The sequence below is a fragment of the Leopardus geoffroyi genome, chromosome B4 (genome assembly GCF_018350155.1).
Source record: "Leopardus geoffroyi isolate Oge1 chromosome B4, O.geoffroyi_Oge1_pat1.0, whole genome shotgun sequence".
Classification (NCBI taxonomy): domain Eukaryota; kingdom Metazoa; phylum Chordata; class Mammalia; order Carnivora; family Felidae; genus Leopardus; species Leopardus geoffroyi.
In genome coordinates this window covers 103,774,490-103,801,152 of record NC_059341.1, presented here as the reverse complement: position 1 = coordinate 103,801,152, position 26,663 = coordinate 103,774,490, and the positions used below count along the sequence as shown (strand labels likewise).

The following is a 26,663-nucleotide window of genomic DNA, read 5'->3' as shown; positions in this document are numbered from 1 at the left end:
AGCCAGAAGTGACAGAGCATTTACCCTGAAGAGTTAAAAGCAAGATGACTTTCAGAGCAGTGGAAAGAACCATTGGGTCTGGGGAGTGAGGCTGACTTTGTAACCCAGACTCAAGGGAAGGGGTTAGATGCTATGATCTAGAAATCAGGTTTGGCCTAAAAGTAGAGTCTGAAGCAATTTAGGGTGATTTAGTGTTGGTCCCAGTCAGTAATCCGGGTGGGTCTGAATATCTTATGATGCTGGCAGATTGTAAACTTTTCTTCAAGTTCCTAAAAACAACATTTGAAACAGATTATTATACAATGGAAGAGAGGCTAAGCCAGGTATAGAGTATAGGAGATAAGACCAAACTGCCTTGTCGACCATTCTATTCTCAACTGTATAAACGTAAATTAGAATTTTAGGTTTGAATTACGGACGAGAATTTAAATGTATGACTAAAAGTACTTATCAATATCTTAGGTACACTTTGTACCAAAGTACATTTCCAATTGTATAATAAAGGTTAACAGGGAAAAAGATTCACTGAACAGAAAGTTGGTTTATGGAATATTTTAGTATGCTACATAGTATAAGAGATATATACCTTCACTATTACAAAGATTGTAAGGCTGGCAAAACAGTGAGCTATCAATTAAGCAAAGAAACAACCTACATCCCAAGAGTTCTTAATTGTTTTCTTTAATAGTTACAGACTAACTTCCTTTTACACGTAAATGAGCTTTTTACCATCTGGCAATTAACCAATCTTTTACTGAACAAAAGGCTAATTCTGAAATTTGTATTTTTGGCTTGGATTGACTTTAAAATTTTCCTTTTCTTGTTCTGTGTTCACATATTACAAATAATCAAATATATTTTCAAATTTAGATTCATTCATCAGTAAATAAATAAACAAATCTCCACATCATAGAGGTTGGTACTAAGCTAAGGCCATACAGACACAAGCGTTGGTGCCTATGTTATTACATTCTCTAGTTGTTTTTCTAATAAACTTGACTGTAAGTGTAGTATCATATTATTGCTGGACTCTTTAGGTGATGGTACATCAGAGAGAGCACAGAGAAATATCTAGCTTCATGTGTGTATTTAAAGTAAATTAGTGATTTAATTAAAAATTCTTCAAATCAATCAATCATAAATAAATGGTTAGTAGGGGATATCTGCGGTGTAATTAAGCTTTTAAAAAGATACATATCCTTGGGGGCACCTGGCTGGCTCAGTCAGTAGGACATGTGACTGTTGGTTTGGGGATTGTGAGTTTGAGGTGGGGTTGGGTGTAGAGATTACTTAAAACTAAAATCTTAAAAAAAGGTACATATTCTCTTTTGACAGCCTCCTGCATGTAATAAGGGCCCCAAACATGATTAATGATTTGCTGAGCAAAGAAAACCAGTTAGCAAATTAATATAGTTCAATTTTTATTTTTACATTTCTTCTGCTGCTTAAAGTTTGAAGTTAATTCAGCTACTAAAGTATTATGAAGTGATTGCTTTGTGTTGTTTTTTAAACAAGAAGTTTTGTCTGTTCTGGAATTAGCCATAGGTCTTCAGTATTATTAATTCAATAATAGCATCAAAAAAAAAATCCTCCCTACAAATGCAAAGCAGGTAGCAGTTTAAGAGTACTTCCAATGAGATTAACATGGAACTTGCTGACTGAAAGCTAAACTCAATGAAATTTGCATACATTATTAGACCAAGTAAGTTTTTGTTGTTTTGTTTTTGACAGGTAGCCTTTGGTAACTGATACTTAGTTATTTATGTTTTATTAATAAACTACTGTCTTATTTTACATTTTTAAGTGCTTGAATCAGAAATAGCATACTTCCCACCAAACTCTTGTCCAAATGAAAACTTGAGATACCAATCTGTATTCCAGGACACTTTTAAGTGCTACCAAATAAGACGATAACATTCTTGGGAAACAGTAAGGATAAGCTGCCAGTTTGTCTAGGTAGACAGGGAAGCTGACAAAGCAATCCTCAGATTCCTTTCTTTTATTATAAGAGCCGTATTCTAGAGTTCTTAAAGTGAATACAAATTTTGTATTTTAGCGCTACAGTTCTTCAGCACCTGAAACCATCATTATTCAAAGATCTGATAATAGCAATGGTGTGTTTTTTGCATGTTACACTCACTTTCTATTTCTACAATATTTTCAGAGGAACTATTTTGCCCTAATTTGAGTTTTTATTACTGTCCTAGTAATTGCAGTTCAGAAAATTCAGTCTTACGGGGCAGGTGGCTTCCTAATTGCATTTTACTCAAGTATTTTATTTCTCAACATGAAAAGCTGCAATGTAGTCTACTAGAGGATAAGAAAAGCTTAATTGCTCACTGCTGTACCCCCAGTATCTAGAAAATGCCTGACCCCAGTACAGGTGCATATTTGCTGAAGGAATCCTAATCCTGCTGCTGAGTAAAATTAATTAGTTCTTTGGGGACTCAGTCTAGATGTTCCTTAAAGTTCCATTCAATGGTAAAGAGTTAAGACTTTTGTTGCTTTGGTTCTAAATGTTCTAAAAATCTTTAATGAACGAAAACAATGGTGTTTAGAAAAATATCAGTTGGTGGAGATTGCAAATGGATGGCTTCAAAGACTTTAGCTATTGTTACAAATCGTATGTTCGGTGTCAGACAAGACAACGATAAAAGTCCCTTTTTTATGATTATAATGAATTATAAAATCTTTTTTTTTTTTTTTAATACGTGACCTCAAACTGGTTTAAATACGTCCTTATGGTCAATGTATTGCCAGTGCCTAGAACAATGACTGGCTCATAGTAAATATTCAATAAATACCAACTGAATTAATTGCGTAATATTAACATTCCTTTGAACTCTAAAAGCAGCTGGGTCTTTACCCATCCTTAGAAAGCAATGGAGCAGGAACCAGAAATCCCTTAAAAGGTCAGGGCCAGTAACCAGGCTGATCTAAGCTCCCGTTGGTAGTACAAGGGAGGCTTAAAGCACTGAAGGAAGGGTAAGAGGACCCGAAATACGCGTGAGAGAAAAAAAAAAACAAAACAAAACAACAAAAGAGAAGCATAAGGGGAAAGAAGTTTCACAGTGGAGGTTGGCAGGAAGCCACCGCAATTACCACAGGTCAACCCTTGTTACCCGGCGGTCACCAAGGGCTGAGATCTAGGGTAACTACCACCAAAGCCCTCGGCTACACAGACCCCGCTTTTAAGAGCTTCTTATCAAAACTGACATGACCAAGTTCATCCGAGTTCCTCAAAAAGAGAAATTACAAGCGCCTAATTCACGTCCTATCCTCCATTCCATTCAAATAACGCAGCCAATAGGAAAATCCTCCGCCCAGAGCTAACGACTCCGAGGAGCTCAGACAGCCCTGGAGGCAGGTCGGCCGTAAAGACCGACTGTTGGCCTCCGGAACCCAGGAGCCCTCAGCCAGGCGGGACAACCTTCCTTCCCTGTCTCCGCCCTTCCAGGTTGGTCCCAGCCCCCGCCGCCCAGGCGGGCTGGACCACACCCGCTTCCCTCCGGTGGCCTGGCCGCCCCCGCCGCAGTTCGCGCGAGCGCTCTTCCTGGGGCGGGCACAGGCCTAGGGCGCATGCGCGCTGGTCGAAGGGCGCCTCCCTGTCCGGATCTCGCGAAGTTACGTTAGATTGGCCGCCGGTGACGGGTGGCCGGGCTGGGGGCGGGAGGGCTTCTGAGGTAGGAAGGGAGGTCCGCTCGGCCGGGCGCGCCGCCCCAGTGCTCTGTGGGATACTGGAAGTCTCGAGCGTCTCCTCCCGGTTCCCAGCCCTCCTCTGGCCCGCACTCATAGAAACAGTCACACACCCCCTGCCTTCCCTCTCCGCCTCCCCCTTCCCTCCCCCTCGCGATAAGAAGACCCGGCGGCAGGAGAGGGGATGAAGATGGCGGACGCGAAGCAGAAGCGGAACGAGCAGCTGAAGCGCTGGATCGGCTCCGAGACGGACCTCGAGCCTCCCGTGGTGAAGCGCCAGAAGACCAAGGTGAAGTTCGACGATGGCGCCGTCTTCCTGGCTGCTTGCTCCAGCGGCGACACGGACGAGGTCCTCAAGCTGCTGCACCGCGGCGCCGACATCAATTACGCCAATGTGGACGGACTCACTGCCCTGCACCAGGTCTGTGCACCCCGCCGCTGGCTGTCCTGACCCTGCGGGTTCTCGTCGGCCTCCGGCCGGGGCCTTCTCTCCACTCTCGGCCTCCGGAGGCTGGGGGCGGCGGGAGACTCCCTGCTGCGGGGTGAGGGGGCGGCTTCCCGCGAGGGAGGGAGGGTGGGAGGGATAGAACTAGTGGAGGGAGGGCTTCTGGCGTGAGGCCCCCTTCAGACTAGTTGATGTTGGAGTTGGAAATTGGGTGATTTCCGGGGCAGAGGAAAAAGGGACTGTGGTCGGCTTGGGGCCCCAGGTCCATTTGTGGACGTGTGTCTGGGAGTTGGGGTCGAGACGGGGAGGGGTGTACTGGGCTTGTACCTGGGCCCGATGTCAATGATATACTTGCACGACGGGGGATGCTAAAGAAAACAACCGACGAGGGCATTAGGGACACTTGAGCAGATGGACGTCTTTGGCTTGTAGGTGGGCATTGGATTTGCTGTAGTTTTTAGGGCTTGATTACAAATGATGATGATAATAATAGTAATCAAGAGCCCTAAGCGGAGTGCCTGAGCGGACGATTTCCTGTTTTCTCCTTTATTATTGTTGGTCATTGGGGAGGGGGGAGACGGGGTGTAATTAGCTGATCTGCACCGGGTGAAAGGGAGGGGAGGGAGGTGCGTACGGTAAGGAAGGGTTCAAAAGGGCTTGCCCACTGCCGGACCCGAAAGTACTAAAGTGTATTCTCCGAGAAGAGTTTGCCGCAGTGTCAGAGATCCTTGAGCCCCACGTCTTGGGGTGTGCACTGGGGTTTAGAAAGAGAGAAATAAACACGGGGCACTCTTTTCAGAGCCGACTACCAAGCTCTGATTTTCCTTTTGAGGGTGGAAAAATAAAAGAAAGCTGGTCAGAAACTTTTCTCAAAATGGATGCTTTGTGCATGTTAAAGTTTTATAGTAGTCTGATTGGGATCTCTCAATGTTAGCCAAATAAGGAGAAACTATTGGCAATCCAGAGATAATGTTGCTTTGCCTTTAACAGGCCAAAAGCAACACAACCACGTAGAGTTCTGCATAAAAAAAAACAATTTTTAAGTGATGGTAATAGGTGACAGGACATAGACTCTTTCCATTTTCTTACTGGGCAATTGGAATTAACCTAGAAAACGACTTTACAGCAATAACTTCCCCTTACGGTGAAAAGATTTGTAGACTATCTCAAAGTTGCCTTGGTTATGTATGGAAGATCATAGCTGTGTTTTATTTAATACTGTAACAAAAACTTGTTTGGGAGGTTGAAACTTAAGGCTTTGTATTTTATGCATATTGCCCCACTGCCTTTTTAAAAGAGGTGTGTGATGGCATTTTTCCTTTTGCTGCTTCCTGTTTGGTGAATGATGACCGTTTTAAGTTTTATTTAATTGAATTCTCATATCAAACTTGGCTTATAGCCTTTGTTTACAAAGTTGACTGGATGAATTGAAATGACTGACAAGTTGCAGGACAAATCTGGAATTCAGAGTGTGGAACTCAGTAAAAATATAGTGTGGTCTTGAGTTCTTTTTCTGTGTCATTAGAATCTCTAATGTATAGCATGGTTTTTATTTGGCTGAGGTTTATTTTAAAGCATAGCAAATTCTAGATTCTAAAAACATGGTGTTGGGAATGAAAGAAACTTTTGCCATTAAAAATGATAAAAATGTAGTTATGTAAGATGAAGAATCTTTAAGTATCTTTCAAGTGTAATTTGCATGTGTTAGTACGGAATTGATTCTGAAAGACATTTATTGTATGCTTGAGGTCAGGGTACAATTGGATAATGGTTTACATCAATATGTTTTATTAAAATTGTCAAATAGAAATTTAAAGTTATTATATTTGTGGAGGAACCCAATTGTATTTGCTTGGAGGAAGAGGAAATTTTCTAATACTTACGTTAATGTAATATTAATATTGGCTTAGGTAAGAAGAGAAAATACCCATTACAGACTTCTTAAGGGTTTTTTTTTTCCCCTCTCAATTTGGACATGTTGCAAGAATTATCAGACTTATCAATGTTTTCCTGATTAACTGAATTCAGTTGTTTGGCAACATGTAGGTGTAGTCTTTATTGGGTATTTTGTTTTAGCTGAGAAGCTTGTTAAGCAGAAATTTCGAAGTTTATGCATAATCATTTGCATAGTATCTTTTTGTAATTTTATCTGCACATTGCTTATGTCAGTGAAGCCAAAGTCTTTAAAATATCAAGCATCAAAATTTTTATCGTGTTTTCTCTACTCTCATTTCTCTTTTATCAACTCTTGTACTTTTTTCCCATTGTGACTGTGAGAACAAGGAGTTCGCTTTGGGCAAATTCAGAACAACAGTGCAAAGGTGATAAATACAACTTTTTAAAAAAAAAGAATCACAAGAAAATTTTAAGCTTTTAAGAAATACCTTGAATGGTGCTTTTTTTAAATACTTAAATTAAAAAACCTAAAATTGACCCATTGATATAATAGCCCTACAATAGTATTTTTTTTAATTTAACCTCTCAAAAGATGATATAATACCTAAAATGTTTTTGCTAGATTATCTATCGGTTAGTCTTTTGGAATATTTATGTTTTTGGTTTTAGTCAAGTGTCTTAAATTTCACTGTCAGGATAGTTTTAGAAACTTCACAATCCTTAAATATACTTAATCTAATATTTAGCATCTTATATTTAAAAATTTGTTGGTTGAATGTCCTTTCTCATTGAAAGTTACAAAAGATACCGAATTTTCAGTTATTCTTTTTGTACAGAAGTATGTCATCCATATTGGAAAAAAGCAGTGTTTCGTGTCAAATTTCCTGTCTTGGTCTCTGGAATAGCCTCCCTCCCCCTGACTCCCAGAGCTAGAAAACAATACTAAATAGTACTGAAGTTAAAATAAACTTCTGATTTTCTAGAACTGAAGTCTAGAGTAGATTTTTATTTTTATTGGTGGGCATTAATCAGCTCTGATTTTATAGGTACCTAGTACAGTTTTCTACCTGTATATTTCAGTATACATTATAGATTTTAGGAGAGTAAAGAGTTTTCTATAAAATGCCTTATTGCTGAGTCCTACTGATACTTGCATAAAATGCAGGACTGAGATTTCTTCCAACAGTTTTGAGTTTAACCTTTGATTTTTACCTTAAAATTATATCTACTTCCTCTGTGCCAGTAACTGCCAAGTCAGTTTCCAGTTTTCACATTTCTGCAGAGCTCCAGTCCCTCATTTCCATTTTTCTAGTAATGAAGTATTGACTTAAAATGAAATATTACTCAATATATTGTGATTCTCTACTTAAAAATATATATTTAAGTAGTAATGTAGTAAATAGAGTTTCACCCCCTTTGTCATGGGATAGCAACTACTGTATTTGCGTTTACCCTTGTGATTTCTTCAAAGAATTCTTATTTACACATGGATTTTCATAGCTGAAATACAGTTTTATAATCTACTTTTATCACTTAACGTTAGTTTATATATATATATATATATATATATATATATATTTTTTTTTTTTTTTTTCCCCATATCTTAAGACATTACCTGTATCCAGGTACCTGTTGTTAGACAGTTTTACATCAATGTCGGGAATTTCTTTGAATTCAGCCTGAAATAAAAGTTAAATCTTTCTTTACCAAGCCTACTCTTCTTATTAATGCCTCTGATTCTTTCAGTGATATCATTAATCTCTGGATCAGGCTTAAAATTCAGTTATTGTTTACTTATCTCTTTGTCTACATATATCCAATCAGTTCTTTTCCTTGCTACTCTACTCTCATTAACAACCTAGTTCATACCTTTATTTTATCCCTAGAGTATAATAATAGGTTAATTGCTTTATCTGCCTTCCCTGGCTCTCTGGTCCAATCCAGCATATTCATATTCATCAGGATAATTTTTTAACAGTATCATTTTGATTGTGTCATTTCTCTCCTTAAGCTCAAAGTGTTTCATCATTTAGCTTATAATTGATATATCGCTATTGTGTTCTACTTTCTTTTAATGCCTACTTATTTATTTTGGCGGGGGGGGGGGGGGTTGGGGAGAGAGAGAGGGAGACACAGAATCCAAAGCAGGCTCCAGGCTCTGAGCTGTCAGTACAGAGCCGGACACGGGGCTCGAACCTATGAACTGTGAGATGATGACTTGAGCTGAAGTCAGACACTTAACCAACTGAGCCACCCAGACGTCCCATTTTTTTTTACTCTTTACCTTTTTATTTCCATGCTTATGGAAATACTTTTTCTGCCACTAGAATATCTTCCCTTCCTTCTTTGCCATTCACAATCCTAGTTATTCTTCCGGGTTCAATGGAGTTGCCAGCCAGTAGGGATCTTTCTGTTCTTTGAATTTGTATAATACTATGGCACTCTTTTCTCTGGGGTGCTCATTATTCCTTATATTTTGCCTTTCTGCTGCTATTGAAACGCTTCTTGCTGAATAGTGTTTGTTTTAAAATTTGTCTTTCCTGATAGACTATAAGGCCCCAATTTCCCATATTTTTGTATTTCCAGAGCCTGGCACATTGTAGGTACTCACTAAAGAGTTTTTTCATTTGTATCTTATACAAGATACAAAACTTGTATTGTAAGTAGGAAGTTTTGTACTTATCCGTATATTGTAAGATAAATTTTTAAAACACTTCACATCCACTACTTATTTACACATAGTAGAACTTACATGTTTATAAGACAAATAAAAATCTTTGTTGTGGATATTCTGTGCAGATTTTTTTAGTATCTTGAGCTTTAAATAATTTCTTAATATTAACCTCCTTCCTAATAAAAAATCTTAAATCAGTTTAAATCTTGGTTAAGTGATAGAAAAATATTGAGTTGAGTCATTAATTGATTTGTCACCTTCTTTATAGGAGTCTGAACTAGGTCCTCCAGAAGAATACAAACTAGAATTAGATCCATATTCTGTACTATTATAATTTTAAAATGAAGTTCTCCTTTTACTTTTCAAAAGACAGACTTGCAGATAAGTTTAGTATTCAATCCTTTTGCTCTTAAAATACAAATTTTATTAACTTCTAAGGAAGTCATTTGAAGCTTCTTTGTAAAAATATGTGGTTCCCCTCTTGACAGTAAAAGGAGTACTTTTGTGCAGTCTTTTCTTAAGTGCTCAATCTTCTCGGCCAAGGCATTTTCACTGAATCGTAATCTGAAATGTAACTCTCTTTAAAAGTATTCTAATAGGGCTACTTAAAGTGTTTTCCAACCAAAAGGAAGAGAGATTGGAAGCAGCTGATACTGAGTCTCTTGTTAGAGAATAGTGTAATGGCTATATATGAGAAATCTGTTTAAAACTGCAGATAGTGTTTATTGTTGTTTTTTGAGGTAGGGATGTTAAGATCTTAGAAGAATCTATTGAATCACTTATAAATAATATCTATTTTAAGGAATGTGTAGTATAAATTACTCTCTCTACATAATTTTCTTATTAGAAAGACTGTAACACTTTATGCTGATGGCTCTTAAAAGTTTTTATTGAAACCATCCTAAATCCATTAAAAGAAAAAAAAAAACCACCTAAATAAACAAAACTTCTAACCCCAAACTGGCCCCTCATTTCCTGCAAATAAATGGACAACCCTAGCCATATATGGAGTGTGCGGGTAGGACACCAGTGCCCACATTGCTACTGTTACAATGTCGTCTCTGCCGTTGCTGCCTTTGTGCTTCCTGGCAACAGTTTTGTGGTCTGACTTTGAAGTGTCATAACCAAGACCCATCTTTCATGTGCTTCAGCTAGTGTGATTGCAAGCTGTGACTGAGCATTTTCTAGTACAGCCAGGTAGAAGCAGGAGATGCAATAGAAGAAATTTGTTACCACATTTTACAAATGCTGTTTACATAGTAAAAGTACTTGCACTTAAAATTTTAAGTCTAAGGGCACCCGGCTGGCTCAGTCAGTGGACCATGCAACTCTTGATCTTAGAGTTGTAGGTTCAAGCCCCATGCTGGGTATAGAGATTATTTAAAAATAAAATCTCTTAAAAAAAAAAAAGTCTAGTTAGATGATTTTTTTAGAGATGAGTAGAAAGATGACTTTTTTTTTTTAATGTTTATTCATTTTTGAGAGACTGAGACAGAGCATGAATGGGGGAGGGGCAGAGAGAGAGGGAGACACAGAATCTGAAGCAGGCTGTCGGCTCTGAGCTGTCAGCACAGAGCCTGATGGCGGGCTGGAACTCATGAACCTCGAGATCATGGCCTGAGCTGAAGTCAGACGCTTAACCTACTGAGCCACCCAGGTGTCCCGAAAGATGACTTTTATGGGAGATAGTGGATATAGAAAAATATGTTACTGCTATAGCATTACTATATTACTTCTTGAGAGTTCCTGAAGTTGGTAGTTTCATTCCTTTCTGCCTGAAAAATACTGTTTTCACCCCTACTTTTTCTTTGAAAGTTTATGGGGTTCCACAATCATTTTGAAAAGATGGAGTATTGGCATTTTGGTAGACCTCTTTGAAAGGTTGAATACCTCCAACAGTCTTTTGAGTTTATTCTGTGTTGGAATTGGATATATGTTAGCCATGGCTTATCACAGTGTTTTATTAAGAAGTAGACTTGGCTGGTGAACATTTGGTGAGGACTTGTTATATGTGGAACCCTGTGGTACATGCTTTTACAACCAATATTTTATTTAATTCTCACAGCATCCCTTTTCACTTGCTCAAGATTACCAAGATAATAAACGACAGAGCTGGGTTCTAACATACAGGTCTATCTGATTCCAAAGCTCAAACTTACAACTATGCTAGGTATCTTATTTTTGTGTGTTTTTAATTTTCTTGATTTTTATTTATTTATTTTGTGAGAGAGAAATTCAGGGAGAGAACATGTGCATGCATTCGTGCACATGAGCAGGGGAGGGGCAGAGAGAGCGAGAGCAAAAGAGAATCCCAAGCAGACTCTGCACTATCGACACAGAGCCCAACATGGGGCTCAGTCTCACCAACTGTAAGATCATGACCTGAGCTGAAATCCAGAGTCTGACGCTTGACCAACTGAGCCACCCAGGTGCCCCATCTTTTAAATCTGAAGAAGAAAGTATTCTTAAATCTAGTCATTATGTTTGATGATTAGTAGTTACAGCTTTCTCTGTTAATCAGCAGAGAATTAAACACACACACATATATATATATATATAATATGTTTATATAATATATAAAATATATAAACAACACAACACATATATATAATTTTTTCTTCATGTACGTTTGCTGTAGCTGAGCAACACTTTTATGAGCTTTCTGTGGTAACTGAAATAGTAGTACTATATCTAAATTAATCTCAGGAGCAAGGGTTCCTGAGTGGCACAGTCAGTTAAGCGTTGGACTCGATTTCTGCTCAGGTTATGATCTCGAGGTTCATGAAATTGAACCCCATGTGGGGCTCTGTGTTGACAGCACAGAGCCTGCTTGGGATTCTCTCTCTGCCTGTCTCTCTCTCTCTCTCTCTCTCTCTCTCTCTCTCTCTCTCTGTCTCACACACACACACATGTGTGCGCGCTCTCTCTCTCAAAATAAATATTTTTTAAAAGACCTCAGAATCTGTCCTAAATTTTAGGAACTTCAAAGATTGTTTTTGACTGGCCTTTATGTACAGAATATTTTTTTTAATTAAAAAAAATTTTTTTTAATTTATTTTTGAAAGAGACAGAGACAGAGACAGAATCTGAAGCAGGCTGTAAGCTCTGAACTGTCAGAACAGAGCCTGATGCGGGGTTCAAACCCACAAGCTGTGAGATCATGAAGTCAGATGCCTAACTGACTGACACACCCAGGTGCCCCATATGTACAGAATATTTGATCAAGTGCTTTGGGAGGTTGCAAAGGAACTTGCAACAAAAACTCCTTTTTTTTGGACATAGAGTTTAGTCTTTAAACATCTTCATTTTCCTTTATCCTAATAATAATTTATATTAATGCTTTAGGCATTTTTATGTATGCATTTACAGTATACACTTTATATATATACACACATATTTAACTTCTAATGAAAAGAGATAAATTATAGGTAAACTCGTATCCATATTAATTTAAAAAAAAAGAAAGAAAACAACCTTGAGCTTGTCACTACCATTTAATCTGACTTTACTGCCTGATACAGTGATTATTGGTATTCATAATTAGGGCTTGAGATATTACATGAAATGCTAATGAAATTACCTGAATTAACTTATGAATTAGTAAAACAAACGTTTTAATGTTAATCATGTTTGATTAAAAAAATTTTTTTTAATGTTTATTCATTTTTGAGAGACAGAGAGATACAGCATGAGCCAGGGAGGGGCAGAGAGAGAGGGAGACACAGAATCCAAAGCAGGCTCCAGGCTCTGAGCTGTCAGCACAGAGCCTGATGCAGGGCTCGAACTTACGAACCGTGAGATCATGACCTGAGCCTAAGTCGGGTGCTCAACCGACTGAGCCACCCAGGCGCCCCCCCCCCTTTTTTTTAAATTTTTAAATGTTTATTTATTTTGACAGAGACAGAGCAGGAGTGGGGGAGGGGCAGAGAGAGAGGGAGACCCACAGTTCCAAGCAGGCTCCAGGCTGTCAGCACAGAGCCCGACGTGGGGCTCAAACCCGCGGGCTGCGAGATCATGACCTGAGCTAAAGTCGGACACTCAACCGACTGAGCCACCCAGGTACCCCAATCATGTTTGATTTTAATTGGAAGTCTTTTGTTACTAAGAATATCCAAGATATAAAAGTACTCAATTTTTAAATTCATTTTGCAAAACTTAGACAAATTATATTTCAGGTCTTAGAAATGGCAATAGAATTTTTTTTCCTTGTTGTTAATAAGTGAGAGCACCATTTGACATGTGATTTACTTGTCCATCCAATCACTGATTCCCAGAATTTTACATTTTATAGACTAATAAAATGTTTTCTTAAATTTTAGTGACTAAAAGAGGATAGCCTGATTTTTTTGTTAGGACGTTAAAAACAACTTGATCACCTTATACTATCATCATTTTCATAAAGAAAAAGCATATTTTAACAACAAAAAAGTATATAGTATTCAAATAAAAGACACTGGGGACTCATGTCAGTCCATAAAATTATTGCTGTGCTGACCACAGATGTTCTTGATAGTCTTTCATGCAAGTAGAGAGGGTAATTCAGATTTCATGACTCTATTCCGTATGTCCTCCTTCTGGCAAGATATGATAGCATGCAGATGATGGCAGGCCACATCATCAGGGTATAAGTGCCTGGCCCCTGATTACCCAATGTGGAACAGAAAAGAATTTACCTAAAGAGATTCAGGAGATCAGTGAAAGTGATCCACCAATTCATATTTTAGGAACTACCAGCTTCATGTTTACATTTCCATAAGCTGTTGCACATGTAATCTTCCTCTGGAATATATTTTCCAGTTTTTTTTATGTTAAAGCACAGCTCAAAGCACAGTGTGGATTTGCTTGACCACTGGGGTACACAGTGAGTCTCTACTGTTTAAACTCTAAGTTTGGCACCTCTACACTATCATCTTTTAGTATCTCTCTCCAGACAAAATAGGTGGATTCTTTCAAATAGAGACTTTGATTCATTTTTCTTTAAATCCCCTTTGGTATCTGAGTTTTCTTTTAGCAGGTGCATAGTGTTTATTGGTTAAAAAAAAAAAATGAACACACTCTAGACCAATTTTGTGAAGAGTAGAGTTCATAGAAACAGAACGATGATAGTTTGCATGGATAAATACAACAGAGCTGACAAGCATTAAAAATGTTGTCGTAAAGGTGCTTATGCCAATAACTTACTTTTATAGTGTTTCACATGCAAAGGGAGTCATTTTTACAGTCAAAATTTAACAGGATCTTAGACTTATTTTTGAAATGGAATATATTCCTGATTACCAACACAAGGAGAATTTTGCTCAGTTTATGCAACATACTTTAAAAATGAATTCCTTCAAACAAGTTGTAGGTTGTTGGTTTAGAAAAGGAATCGCTAGCATACTGGCATTAGAAGCTAATTTATATTTTCAGATGATTTTTAATCGCAGCTTTTGTTTTCTGAATAACACTTTCACTGTGAATCTCCCCGTATGCCAGTATTTTCTGACCTTATTAGTATTTTGGTTGTTTATCTTTTCATTGTTAAGCTAACCATAAAAAGACAAACTTGAGCTCTGTGTTACTGCCCTAAGTGTGCTTGCTCCCAACTCAAATGCTCTTTCATGGGTGGAGACATTCCACATTGTCATGTGTTGTATAGGCATTTCTGAAATGACGTTCAGTAGAAACCATGGAAAGAAATGAAGGCATTCCTCAGCTGTCACCTTTTTAGTAATCTGTTTAAATGCCTTATGTGCATTAAGTGTGAGGTACTCTGCAGGGAGAGCTTCACTTAAAAAGCATTACTTTAGCTTATTAAGTCATATTTGAGCTGAAATTACATTTTTTTCTTTAACATGTTCTGTAACAAAAAAACAAGGTTGTAGAAAGTTTGTGTCATTTTCTTGAATATTTGCATAGTGCAAAGGAGAAATTTTGTGAGAATGTGAATTGACACCTTCTTAGAAGTTAACCATGTGGAAAAGTGTATTTTCCTGGGTTAACTGTCAAAACACATACATGCACATACACGCATACCAATTACCTTTATGGGAAACATACTAAAGTACGTACATTTCATTCAGTCTTATTTTAGATCGTCATAAATGTATTCAAATATTTATATTTTTGCTTGGAACATTTCTGGAACTCTTCCTCAGCTCCAGAATGTTCTTTTTTTTTTTTTTTTTTTTAATGTTTATTTATATTGGGGGGGGGTGCAGAGAGATGGAGACAGACTCCCAAGCAGACTCCAGGCTCCGAGCTGTGAGCTGTCAGCGCAGAGCCCAAGGTGACCTGAGCTGAAGTTGGACTGAACTGCCCAGGCACCCCGAGAATGTTCTTTTGAATATCTTTAGTATTGAGGATTTTTTTTTTTTCTTTCAGGAGAGTTTTTAAATTTTGAAACTGGTAGTCATTTGGAGATCTGTCTGGTGAACATGGGTAATCATAGTTAATAAGTACTATCAGTGATTAGATGATATGTCCTAAAATGCTTATTTTTAATTGGAATTTATTTTTATTGGATTTTATTTAACTCTTATTATATGGGACTTGGGTATGTTTCAGAGTTTTTTCTGATTAGCCTAGTGTACTCTTCGTGTTCTAGATTTTGCAAAAAATAAGTGAGTATTTTAGCTTGTGATTTGAACATAGTCTTTTTTGTTTGTATTTCCGCAAAAGATTTTGATGCTGCTGCTGCCAGATTATAACACTGTATTTCATTAAGAGCTATTGTTTTTCTCAAAGGTATGTTAATTTGTACAGCTTTCCTTAAAAGATTAAGACAGATGACATGTTCAGTAATTTCCATATTTTTTCCAAGTACATGGAACAATCTGCATAAAAACTTTGTCTCATATTCAAGTTTTTTTCATTACAAAATGTCTGTTGCTATTTAACTCTTTCAGCCATCATAAAATGCCTCTATGTTTCTGAGCATCTCAGCATTTTTACTTATCCTGTGATATATATGAAAAGCCTTAAGTAATTATTAAGCCCTCAGTGTCTTCTATCTACTCGTGCTTTTTATTTTCCCCATCTCCTTTTTACTTTTGAACACAGCTTACTTTCAAGTGTGTTTACTGTTCTATATGTATTTTATCCCAAATAAACATTTTAGAATAATTATTTAAGTAATTAAAGCATCATGGAAAAACAAATACTGGGGCACCTGGCTGGCTCAGTTGGTAGAGCATGTCACACTTGATCTTATGGTTGTGAGTTCAAGCCCCACGTTGGATGTGGAGCCTATTTTAAGAAAACAAAAAAACACACAAAGAAATACTATCCAGATTTTCAGGCCTGGAGGTAACCCCATTTAAAACTTTAGTAAACTCTCCTTTATCTGTCTATATCCAATATATAATTTTCGTTTCTTTGTTTTTTTTTATTTTTATTTATTTATTTTTTTTTTTTAATTTTTTTTTTCAATGTTTATTTATTTTTGGGACAGAGAGAGACAGAGCATGAACGGGGGAGGGGCAGAGAGAGAGGGAGACACAGAATTGGAAACAGGCTCCAGGCTCTGAGCCATCAGCCCAGAGCCCGACGCGGGGCTCGAACTCACGGACCGCGAGATCATGACCTGGCTGAAGTCGGACGCTTAACCGACTGCACCACCCAGGCGCCCCTCTTTGTTTTTTTTTAAAGAATTTGTTTAATGTTTTATTATTGAGAGACCGAGACAAAGCAGGCTTCAGGCTCTGAGCTGTCAGCACAGAGCCTGATGTAGGGCTTGAACTCAAGAACTGAGAGATCCTGAGCTGAGCTGAAGTTGGATGCTCAATGGACGGAGCCACCCAGGCACCCCCCAGTATATAATTTTCTATAAATGGGGTTACATTTAATTTTCTGGTTTACAACTTGCTTTTTAAATTATATGTTTTTAAAAAATTTTCTATGTTAATGAATACTGGTACACATTTTCCTTTTTAATGGCTACATAGTACTCCAGTGTGTGTGTGTGTGTGTGTGTGTGTGTGTACACGTGTGCATGTGTACATCCCAAAATTTATTTTCCCAGTTGTCTAATGATGAATATTTTGTATATTTCCAATTTTTCATGATACGGTGGATATCATACTATGTACATCTTTGCTCAGGACAGTGTATTGTTAGGATTGTTTTTTAGAAATTTCACCTGAAATTTTATATGTTTTGCTCAAAATAACATACTGTTTAATGCTTCATTGTGCAAAGACATTTTCAGTAAAGTTTCTAGTATATCTAACATAGAAGACTAACCTTGAAAGTGCTCCTGACATACATCTGTTAAGCATTCATAATGTGATAATGTCATCTTTCTTTTCTAAATCACCCATAGGAAAATCTGTTTTATCTGTGTGTAAATAAAATTTGTGTATATGTTATTTAAAATGTTAAACAGTATTTGTATTTTACAAATACATGATGTTGATACTCATTTAAATTAGTGATTAACTCATTCATACAATAAATATATAAAGCATTGTTGTCCATATGCCTGGCATTTTACAAATCTCTAAAAACAATGTTCCTTGCCTGAATGTAGTATATAATCTAGTGGGTGGCAGCATGAACAAATGATTACAATTTTAGTAAGTGTTAGAATAGAAATACAGGGTGGGATGAAAGTTTTTATTAGGAGAACTTAACCTAGAATATTGGGAAAGACGTCCCTGAGAAAGTTATGTATAGGTTATAGGTAACATGTCTTGAGCCTTTTATGATTCTACTCCCTTCTTGTTTGTCTTCTGAATATCCCTGTTCAGTGTCCCTTTTTTATCTGTTCCTTTTATTAAAGAAGAATGTTCCAAGGTTCTCATGTTTCTCTCTTTTTTCATTTCCATATCATTCATTCCTATTTCAGTTTTTCTCTTTATATGATCTGTTTTTCCTTTTGAATGTAATCCACATTTTTTGACGATATATCAGTCTTCCATTTACTAAACTGAAATCTGAAGGCCATCTTATCTTTTCTCCTTTACTTCCCACATACAATTAATATCTCCCATTACATGCACACCTGAAAGAAAAATGTTCCCAAATCCATACTAGCTTTTATACATTCACTTAACAGAATCAAAGGCCTGTTCTGTACCATATGCTATTAAATGCTGGGGGCGGGGGGAGGGTTCATTTGTCTTTTTAATTTTTTTTAATATTTATTTGTTTTTGAGAGAGGAGAGACAGAGCATGAGTGGCGGTGGGGAGGGGGGGAGAGGGCAGAGAGAGAGGGAGACACACAATCTGAAGCAGGCTCCAGGCTCTCACCTGTCAGCACAGAGCCTGACGCAGGGCTCGAACCCATGGACTGTGAGATTGTGACTTGAGTGGAAGTCAGACACCTAACTGACTGAGCCACCCAGGTGCCCTGGGGGGATTTCATTTTTAAGCAAAACAGATATCAGCACTACCCTCATGGAGTTTACAGAAGGAAATTACTTAGCCATCAGGGAAATGCACATCAAAAGGGTATTTCACACCTACTAGAATGGCTAGAATAAAAATACCAGATGATATCAAGTATTGACTAAAGTTTGGAGAAATTAGAACCCTCTATACCTTTGATGGTAATATGAAATGGTGCAGCCACTGTCAGAACAGTCTGGCAGTTCCTCAAAAGACTAAACATAGAGTTAACCATATAACCCAGGAATTATATTCCTAGGTATATGTCCAAGAGAATTGAAAACAGATGTCCACATAAAAATGTGTATATTAATGCATATAGCAGCATTATTCATAAAAGCCAAAAGTGGGAACAACACAGATGTCCATCAGATGAAAGGATAAATAAAATGTCCTATATTATGTTACTGGAATTAGTGGAATATTATGTGGCAATATAAATAGTACTAATACTTGATATAATATAGGTGAATCTCAATGACATACTAAGTAAAGGTAGCCAGTCACAAAGGACCACATATTACATGATTCCATTTATATGAAATGTTTAGAGTAGGCAAATATATAGAGACAGAAGATAGAGTCATGGTTGCCAAAGGCTAGAGTTGAGGGGAAAAGGGGAGTGACTGCTAAGGTGTATAGCATTTTTTAGGATGATAAAAATGTTCTAAAGTTGATTCTGGTGATGGTTACACAACTCTGAATATCCTAAAATTCTTTTGATTTTACACTTGGTTTCTCTTTTGGACAATTAGGTGAGTGAATGTGCTTTGCACAGTATACATTCATTCAGGAAATAACTGTGTGCTTAGTGTATAGGTCAGGTGCAGAGTGTATTTGAATGATATTGGGGAAGACTAGCAATGAATAACAAATCATAATGAAGTGTGAAATGTATGTTTAAAGGATATACTAGATCTTGAGCTAACACAGAGGAGGGGTGGTTTAACTATAAATAATAAATCAGAATCTTGTTGGGAGGTTTTCTTTTTTGTTTGTTTTGGACTTAGCCTTTTTTCTTATATCTCCCTGGTTCTCTGGAAGTGTGAATACCACACAGACAACAATTTATGAGGCTTTAGAAAAACCAGAGGATAAGGATTCATGGTTAGATATTTAGGGTTTTGGTGAACTATCTAAAAATACATGCAAAATTTCGTGTTTATTTTTCTGTGCCTTTCAAGTTCAGAAGAATTCATTAAGAACTTCTAAGTAAAGCCAAATTTACTTTGATGACATTGTAAGGGAGGGCAGCATATGTGTTTTTAGAGGTCTCAGGGAGGGGTGGAATACAAAACTGTTAGAGAGGAATAAACTAGTAGTAGTAACAGTCAACGTTTTTTATTACCTGAGATAACGCATTGTGAAAACAAGGTCATAGGTTAAAATGAAAGATGAGAGTACTTTTTTTTCAGAGCATATTGGATTTTGTTCAGAGTGGTACAATGAAAGATTCAACAATCTCTAACTTTGCTCAGTTTCTAAATTTACTAAGTGTTTCCAGGGAAAATAAAGATGAAATATGTTATAAAGAAGAAACTTATAACCTGATGTATTTATTCTTTTGTTTATTTTTTATTCAAGTATAATTAACATACAGTGCTATACTGGTTTCAGGTGTATAACACAATGATTCAGCAATTCTGTATATCTCTCAGTGCTCATCAAGATTTAATTCCCTTTATCTGTTTCACCCATCTCTCTACCCACCTCCCCTCTGGCAAACACCAATTTATTCTTTGTAAGAGTCTGATTCTTTTCCCCCTTTGTTCATTTGTTTCTTAAATTCCACATGTGAGTGAATTCATGTGGTATTTGTCTATTTCTGATTGACTTATTTCACTTAGCAATATACCCTTTAGGTCCATCTATGTTGTGCAAATGTCAAGGTGTCATTCTTTTTTATGGCTCAGTAATATCCTTCTGTGTGTGTGTGTGTGTGTGTATACACACCACATCTTAATCCATTCGTCTATCAGTGGGCACTTGGGTTGCTTCCATATCTTGATTACTGCAAATAATGCTACAGTAGCAATTGCACAAAAAGGTTGTGTGGGTTATTTTGACCTTGAGGAAGCATCTTTAGATTTGTTTCAGCTTACACTAAACAGGAAATGGTTATTATATATTAAACTTTAACATAAAATTAACATGGCATCTTTTTCCCCTTTCAACCCACCCTTGACATTTAAAGCCAATCCGAGATAGGGGGTGGGAGGAGGCAGTACGTACGTGTGTTTGTGTATAAAATGGACTGATGGTAAATAAATTGTTCTCTTTCAAAGAATATTTAAGTATGAAAAAGTTTCCAGACAGTATATATGGTATGATTCCATTTAGGGGGGAAAGTTTGCATAGAAAAATATCTAAGGTGAGGTGCCTACGTGGCTCAGTCAGTTAAACATCCAAGTCTTGATTTCGGCTCAGGCCATGATCTCATGGTGAGTGGGACTGAGCCCCACACCAAGCTCTGCACTGACAGTGTGGAGCCTGCTTGGGATTCTCTCTCCCCCTCTCTCTCTCTGCCCCTCCCCAGCGTGTGTGTGTGTGTGTGTGTGTGTGTGTGCGCGCGCGCGCGTGCATGTGTGCATGCACGTGCCTTCAAAATAAATAAACTTGAAAAAAAGAAAATCTGGGGAAATTATCCCAACTGTTAACAGTGGTTATCTCTGGGAGGGAAATATAATAGGTTTCAAATTTTGTGATTTTTTAATCTTTTTTTTAATGTTTATTAATTTTTGTTTTTTTTTTTTTGAGAGAGAGAGAGACGGAGCAGGAGAAGGGCAGAGAGAGGGAGACACAGAATCTGAAGCAGGCTCCAGGCTCTGAGCTGTCAGTCAGCACAGAGCCTGATGCAGGTCTCGAACCCATCAACCGCGAGATCATGACCTGAGCCAAAGTCGGACACTCCCCTGACTGAGCCACTCAGGTGCCCCATTTTTTGAATCTTTTAAAGCAAGTAGAAAAAATGATGGAGATGTATCTGAATTGGAGAAAAATGTTTAAAAAACTACTTCTACTTATGTATTAAGGATCAAATATAGAGATATTGACATAACTTAAGAATTGTAGTTTGCTAGTCTTTGGCCACTAAGGAAGCTGGTGTGGATGGTTAACTCTTTATTTCTGCATTTATGCCTGCCTTTTCTCTTAACCTTTTTATTTATAAAGGAAAGACTCATTGGCAATGTGATGGACACCTTGGGAGAGTTTTTAAAATAAGTAAGAAAATTAATCGGGGTTAGTTAAATGTATTTTGAAGCTTTTGGCAAGTGGACTACAGAAAATTCAGAGAAGAGATAAGCATAACTCCCAGAAAGGCAGATAGTTTTTGAGGAATAAAGGGATTTAAAAAAGTAAAAATTAGATTTTAGAATTTTAAACAATTCCAGTGAGAGAAATGTAGAGAAAAGATCTAGAAAAGCAATCTATACAGTGAACTGTTTTGCCCTGTTTTATATGAATATTAAGAGCATTTAATGGTAAATATGTTTTTTTTTTTCAACGTTTATTTATTTTTGGGACAGAGAGAGACAGAGCATGAACGGGGGAGGGGCAGAGAGAGAGGGAGACACAGAATCGGAAACAGGCTCCAGGCTCTGAGCCATCAGCCCAGAGCCTGACACGGGGCTCGAACCCACGGACCGCGAGATCGTGACCCGGCTGAAGTCAGACGCTTAACCGACTGCGCCACCCAGGCGCCCCAATGGTAAATATGTTTTAAGAATGAATTGAATATTGGCCTCAGATCTCTGAGCATAGAATCAAGAATGTTAAGCCCCAAATTACCTGAGTTTTGTGAAAATATTTTTGAAGACCGTGAAAAGAGGTCTTTAAAAATTGTTTTGTTATTGAAGTATAGTTGACATACAATGTTATATTAATTTCAGATGCACAACATAGTGATTTGACAGTTGTGTGTATTACACAATGCTCACCACATGAGTGCAGTTACCATCTGTCATCATACATTGTTATAATAATACTATTGACTACATTCCCTGCGCTGTACAAAAAGAGGACCATTAAGAGTTGTAACCTGGAGCAAGAATAGGAATAACTAACTGATGGCATGACATTTAACTCTCATGTCCATTTATTTAGAATGGTCTTCTTATCTGGCAAAATTCTGATATCCATCATTAAACAGATAGTTTTAGAAGAGATTGTGTTGATCCCTAGATGCCAGATTGAGTTTTCTGAAAACTAAGTTATGTTGATTTTTTATCCTTACTTCCTTTTTTGACAAGGTTGGTAAATTTAAATAAGGGAAATGTTGCAAACCACGTATAGCTTGATTTTTTAGTAAACCACTTGAAGAGGCTCTTGTTAAGTCTTTGTGGTTAATGTGACAAAAAACTGGCATGAATATTAGGATTAGATGGATTAACCGCTAGATGAACCATATATGCAAGTCAGCCTAGTGATTAATCAATCACTCAGTGCCAACCCAGCGGGAAGACTAAAGTAGTGAGTGGTCCTTATATTCTTAACTAATCTTGACCCTAGCGTATTCAACATTTTTAGTAGATAAAACTACAGGAGTTGAGACAGAACTTTCAAAAAAAAAAAACAAACAAACCATAAAATAGTTTGTTTTAAACAATAAGATGAGGGGCACCTGGGTGACTCAGTCACTTGAGCATCCAACTTCGGCTCCGGTCATGATCTCACAGCTCGTGAGTTTGAGCCCTGCATCGGGCTCTGTGCTGACAGCTCGGAGCCTGGAGCCTGCTTTGGCTTCTGTGTCTCCCTCTCTCTCTGCCCCCGATCCACTCGCATTCTGTCTCTGTCTCTCTCAAAAATAAATAAACATTAAAAGAAATTTTAAAAAAATAATAAGATGAAAAGATACTGGTTATTGTAAAATATTTGTAATAATATATTGATGAGTATTTGTTGGTAGAGATCATCTTTGACAAACGTGAAAAAGAAGGCTACCGAAGAGTAGCCTAGTGGCTACAGCAACTCTAGTGTGTGACACCAGTGTAATACTTTTAAAACACACTAATTCAGTATGAAGCCAAATTAGTGTTTACCTAGATTTAAAAAAAAAAAATCTGTTCTCTATGCTATGGGATCACATCTACAGAACTGTGTGTAGTTTTGAGATTTGTCTACTGTTTCAGCAGATCTTCCCAATTACAGACTTCTTTTGATTACCCACCAGGAGAAAGCTTTGCGTAGCAAAGTTCTACAGAGAAAAACAAACCTATGTTCCAATCCTTTTAATAGAATTGTTAACAAATTTATACATAATTACACATACATGAGGTTCTTCATATGCCATAAGACACTCACCCCCGGAACCATGAGCAACGCTATTTTCTTTCGAGCCCGGTGAAGAAAAGGAAGGAGCTAATTTTCAAAGGCATATACCTACTTATGGTATTAGACCAACCACTAGTAGGAAAATGGTAGAAGGACCTCTTGCACATATTAGTTAAGATTCTTTAAGAAAAGCTCATTGGAACTAGTCTAAATGAAGTTTAGTAATTCACTGTGAGATTATGGATACATATCATGGAATCTGGGCTTCTGGAATGAATTACAACGAGCAACTATATGCAACCCAGGAAGTACTCTAAACTTTTCATCATTGTTTCTAACAGACCAGTTTATTCTCTTTTATAGCAAACTAGATTTCTTGTTTTCCTGTTTCAAAAGGCAAAATAACAACACCAATAATTTCAGAGTTTATATTCTGGTTTAGACATCTAGAGAGAGATCTTTATCTAGATCTTGATATTTTAATCTCCTTCTGGGTTCTAGTTCCAGATTCCCAGGAAAGGAACCAATTGATCCACCTTAGGTTATTCATATGTCATCTTAGGTCATCAACAGTGGCTGGTGAGGCTAGGCCCCTCTGAACAAGTATACCTACCTACTCTTAATTGTGATTCTGATTGCAGTGCATTTTGAGGAGATGAAGACCTAAAACGAGAATTAATAAGCAATTTCAGAAAGATGCAAATATTTGTATAAATACACAATCTGTAAAAACCAAAAGGATAAAAAAATGTTAAATCTTAAGTCAGCAGTTCTCAAACTTTTTGGTTTCAGGGCCCCCTTTATACTCTTAAAACTTAAAGGCACACTAAACCAGTGATTATAAGTGAAACTGGGGAAATGTGAATAACATAGATCCATTATATCAATGTCAGTATCCTGGTTTATTATGCTGTAGGTTTGCAGAATTTTCCTATTGAGAGAAACTGGGCACAGGAATATCTCTATTACTTCTTACAACTGCATGTGAATCTATAATCTACAACTGTCTCAAAAAATTATGTTTTGAATTTTTGTCTTATTTTAATGTGAAATAATGTTGAGGAACCTAAAGAGTGACTAAACTAACGTCTGCGTAGGAGGAGGATTCATTTAATGGTTATGGAAAATAGGTTAGGATACAGCAGCTGGGAAACTATTTCAGTTGTTGAGTTCAGAGATGAAAATATTCCTTATGGTCACCCTTTGATTTTATTTGATATTGTTAAGTTTCCTGTTTACTGAAAAAGAATTGTTTGGGGAATCAGCATTTTAAATTTTAGTCTTTAGAATTCTGTGTTTAAGTTACAGGGTGATTTGTATTAGAAGTTCTAAGAGTTAGGAATTGATTGGTACTTTTTTTCTGCTTCCCCTTTTCAAGTCAGTAATATCAACTTTCTTAGCTACTAGCTACATTCTCTGTTTTTAATAGAGTTCATATACTTAACATTATATTGACAAATATAATTTCAATAATTTGAACTGTTAGTATTTATCTTTGTACTATGACTATTTTTGATTTGTGTTCTAGTACTGTATTCTAATTTGTTCAGAAGTGAAATTCTTTGTATAATAAACTAGATTGAAAGAATTTAGTTTTTGTGGAGCTCTTAGAAGATAAGAAAAAAAATTTAAGAACAGACTAATTCATGGAGATTATGTTTTGAAATATACTTTTAAGGTCCATTTTAATTAAATTTAATAGTTATTCTATTCCATTCTGTTCCATTTAGGTCTGTCATACTAACTCACATAAGCCCTTTTCTTACCCAGAAAACTCTTCTTTACTCCTAACCAATTAATACTTGTCAGTTTATAAAATGATTCTTCCTCTTTTTATTGTGAAAACAATATGACATTAAAGAGAGGCTATAGTTAGGGTATGGAACTTTTAGTTTATAACAGGTTCTTATAAGAAGTGTGGGAATTAATATCTCTGCATCTCCAGAAGACACTATTTCGTTGGAATAGTAAATAAACATATAATAGTGTTTAATTATATAACATGTTATCTTAAGCAGCTAATTTTCTCATGACAGCCATATGAGGTATTTTTATTCTTACTCTTCCATTTATACCAGTGAAGAAAACAAGGTGTAACAGTTAACTGCAAAGTCACAACATTATTTATAAATTTTAGAGCTGGGATTTGAACCTGGACAGTGTGGGTCGACACGTTATGTTATAGTGCTTCTGTACTACTTGAATCCCCGGATTCCATCCATATGATATCCCCAGGAATCCCTAGGACTAAATATAGGACAATAATCCAGAACAGATCCAGTAGGTCAATTATCTCCTGAAGCTGTATCATGGTGTGTTCCAAGAAACTTTCTAGATACAGCCAGAGAAATCAAGGTTTAGCTTTTTCCAGCTAACATGTTCTGTTGTCCCAGGGCTCACTGTTTATGATGGTACTATTAAACAAGAAATTTAGGATCCCGTTTAGTATGGTTAATTTCTATGTTATCAGCCCTTGGGTCTAAATACCTTTACCTGAAAAATATTAACTGAACATATAATGGCTAAAGTACAACACAGAACTAGCAGGTGACAGGTCTTATGTTAGTATCTTAGGTTTCCATTAAGTTCTTTAAAATGTCCTTTTGTTGAGAAATACTAGTAAAAGCTTATAAAATGCTTGTTTCGTTTTCAATTTACATATATGGGATCATATACCTGCTTTTCTGCTAGCTTCTGCTCTTGTATTAAGTCATTTTTTCCATTACTAAAAGCTTGTTTGTTTTTATTGGCTAATCTGATTCCAAGTTTAGAACTTCTGCGTTTTATAGGACTGTGTATGATAGATAAAAAACAAAAAGACTACAAGAAAAGCACTTCCTAGTTTCAGCAGAAAATTCAAAGGCATCTCTTTTTTTGTTTGTTGTTTTTTCTATTAACTGCTCTCTTCTATTTTGGAATAAAAGTAAAACTAGAGCCTGGTTTAGGTATGGTAGTTATCAGTATGCTCTTTGAAGATCTGAAATAATTAAATACAATGCTTTGGATCATCCCACTATTTGAAATAGAATTGAATTTTCAGCAGAGAGTCTACTCTTTAATTACTCTGTGAGATACTCTAAAATGTAACATTGATTAAAGAAAGCTTTATATAGGAGAAATGAATTATGAGTCTGTATCCTAACTAAACCTTTCCAGTTCCAGAGACCCATCTATGTGAAGAACTCTTTCAGAAATTTACTGTGGCAAGCAATCTGATTGCTCCTTAGGCTAATAATGAAGATCACTCCATTTAAAATACTGTGAATCCGTACTGACTTACACACCTTAAGTATAGCAGTCGTCACAATTTTT

At 36.8% G+C, this 26,663-nt stretch overlaps 1 protein-coding gene across 9 annotated transcripts in view; it reads left to right on the top strand.

The window, feature by feature from the left end:
• Positions 1-3,326: 3,326 nt before the first annotated feature.
• PPP1R12A (protein phosphatase 1 regulatory subunit 12A) overlaps positions 3,327-26,663 on the top strand; it is a 163,515-nt gene continuing 140,178 nt past the window's right edge. For 4 of the 9 annotated variants that reach the window (XM_045465029.1, XM_045465025.1, XM_045465026.1 and 1 more), the window contains exon 1: positions 3,637-4,117. In XM_045465029.1, the coding sequence (XP_045320985.1) occupies positions 3,881-4,117 (237 nt within the window). In that variant the 5' untranslated portion in view covers positions 3,637-3,880. Of the gene's footprint in view, positions 4,118-26,663 lie in introns of all 9 variants that reach the window. The other 5 variants (XM_045465027.1, XM_045465023.1, XM_045465028.1 and 2 more) reach the window with 2 other exon arrangements.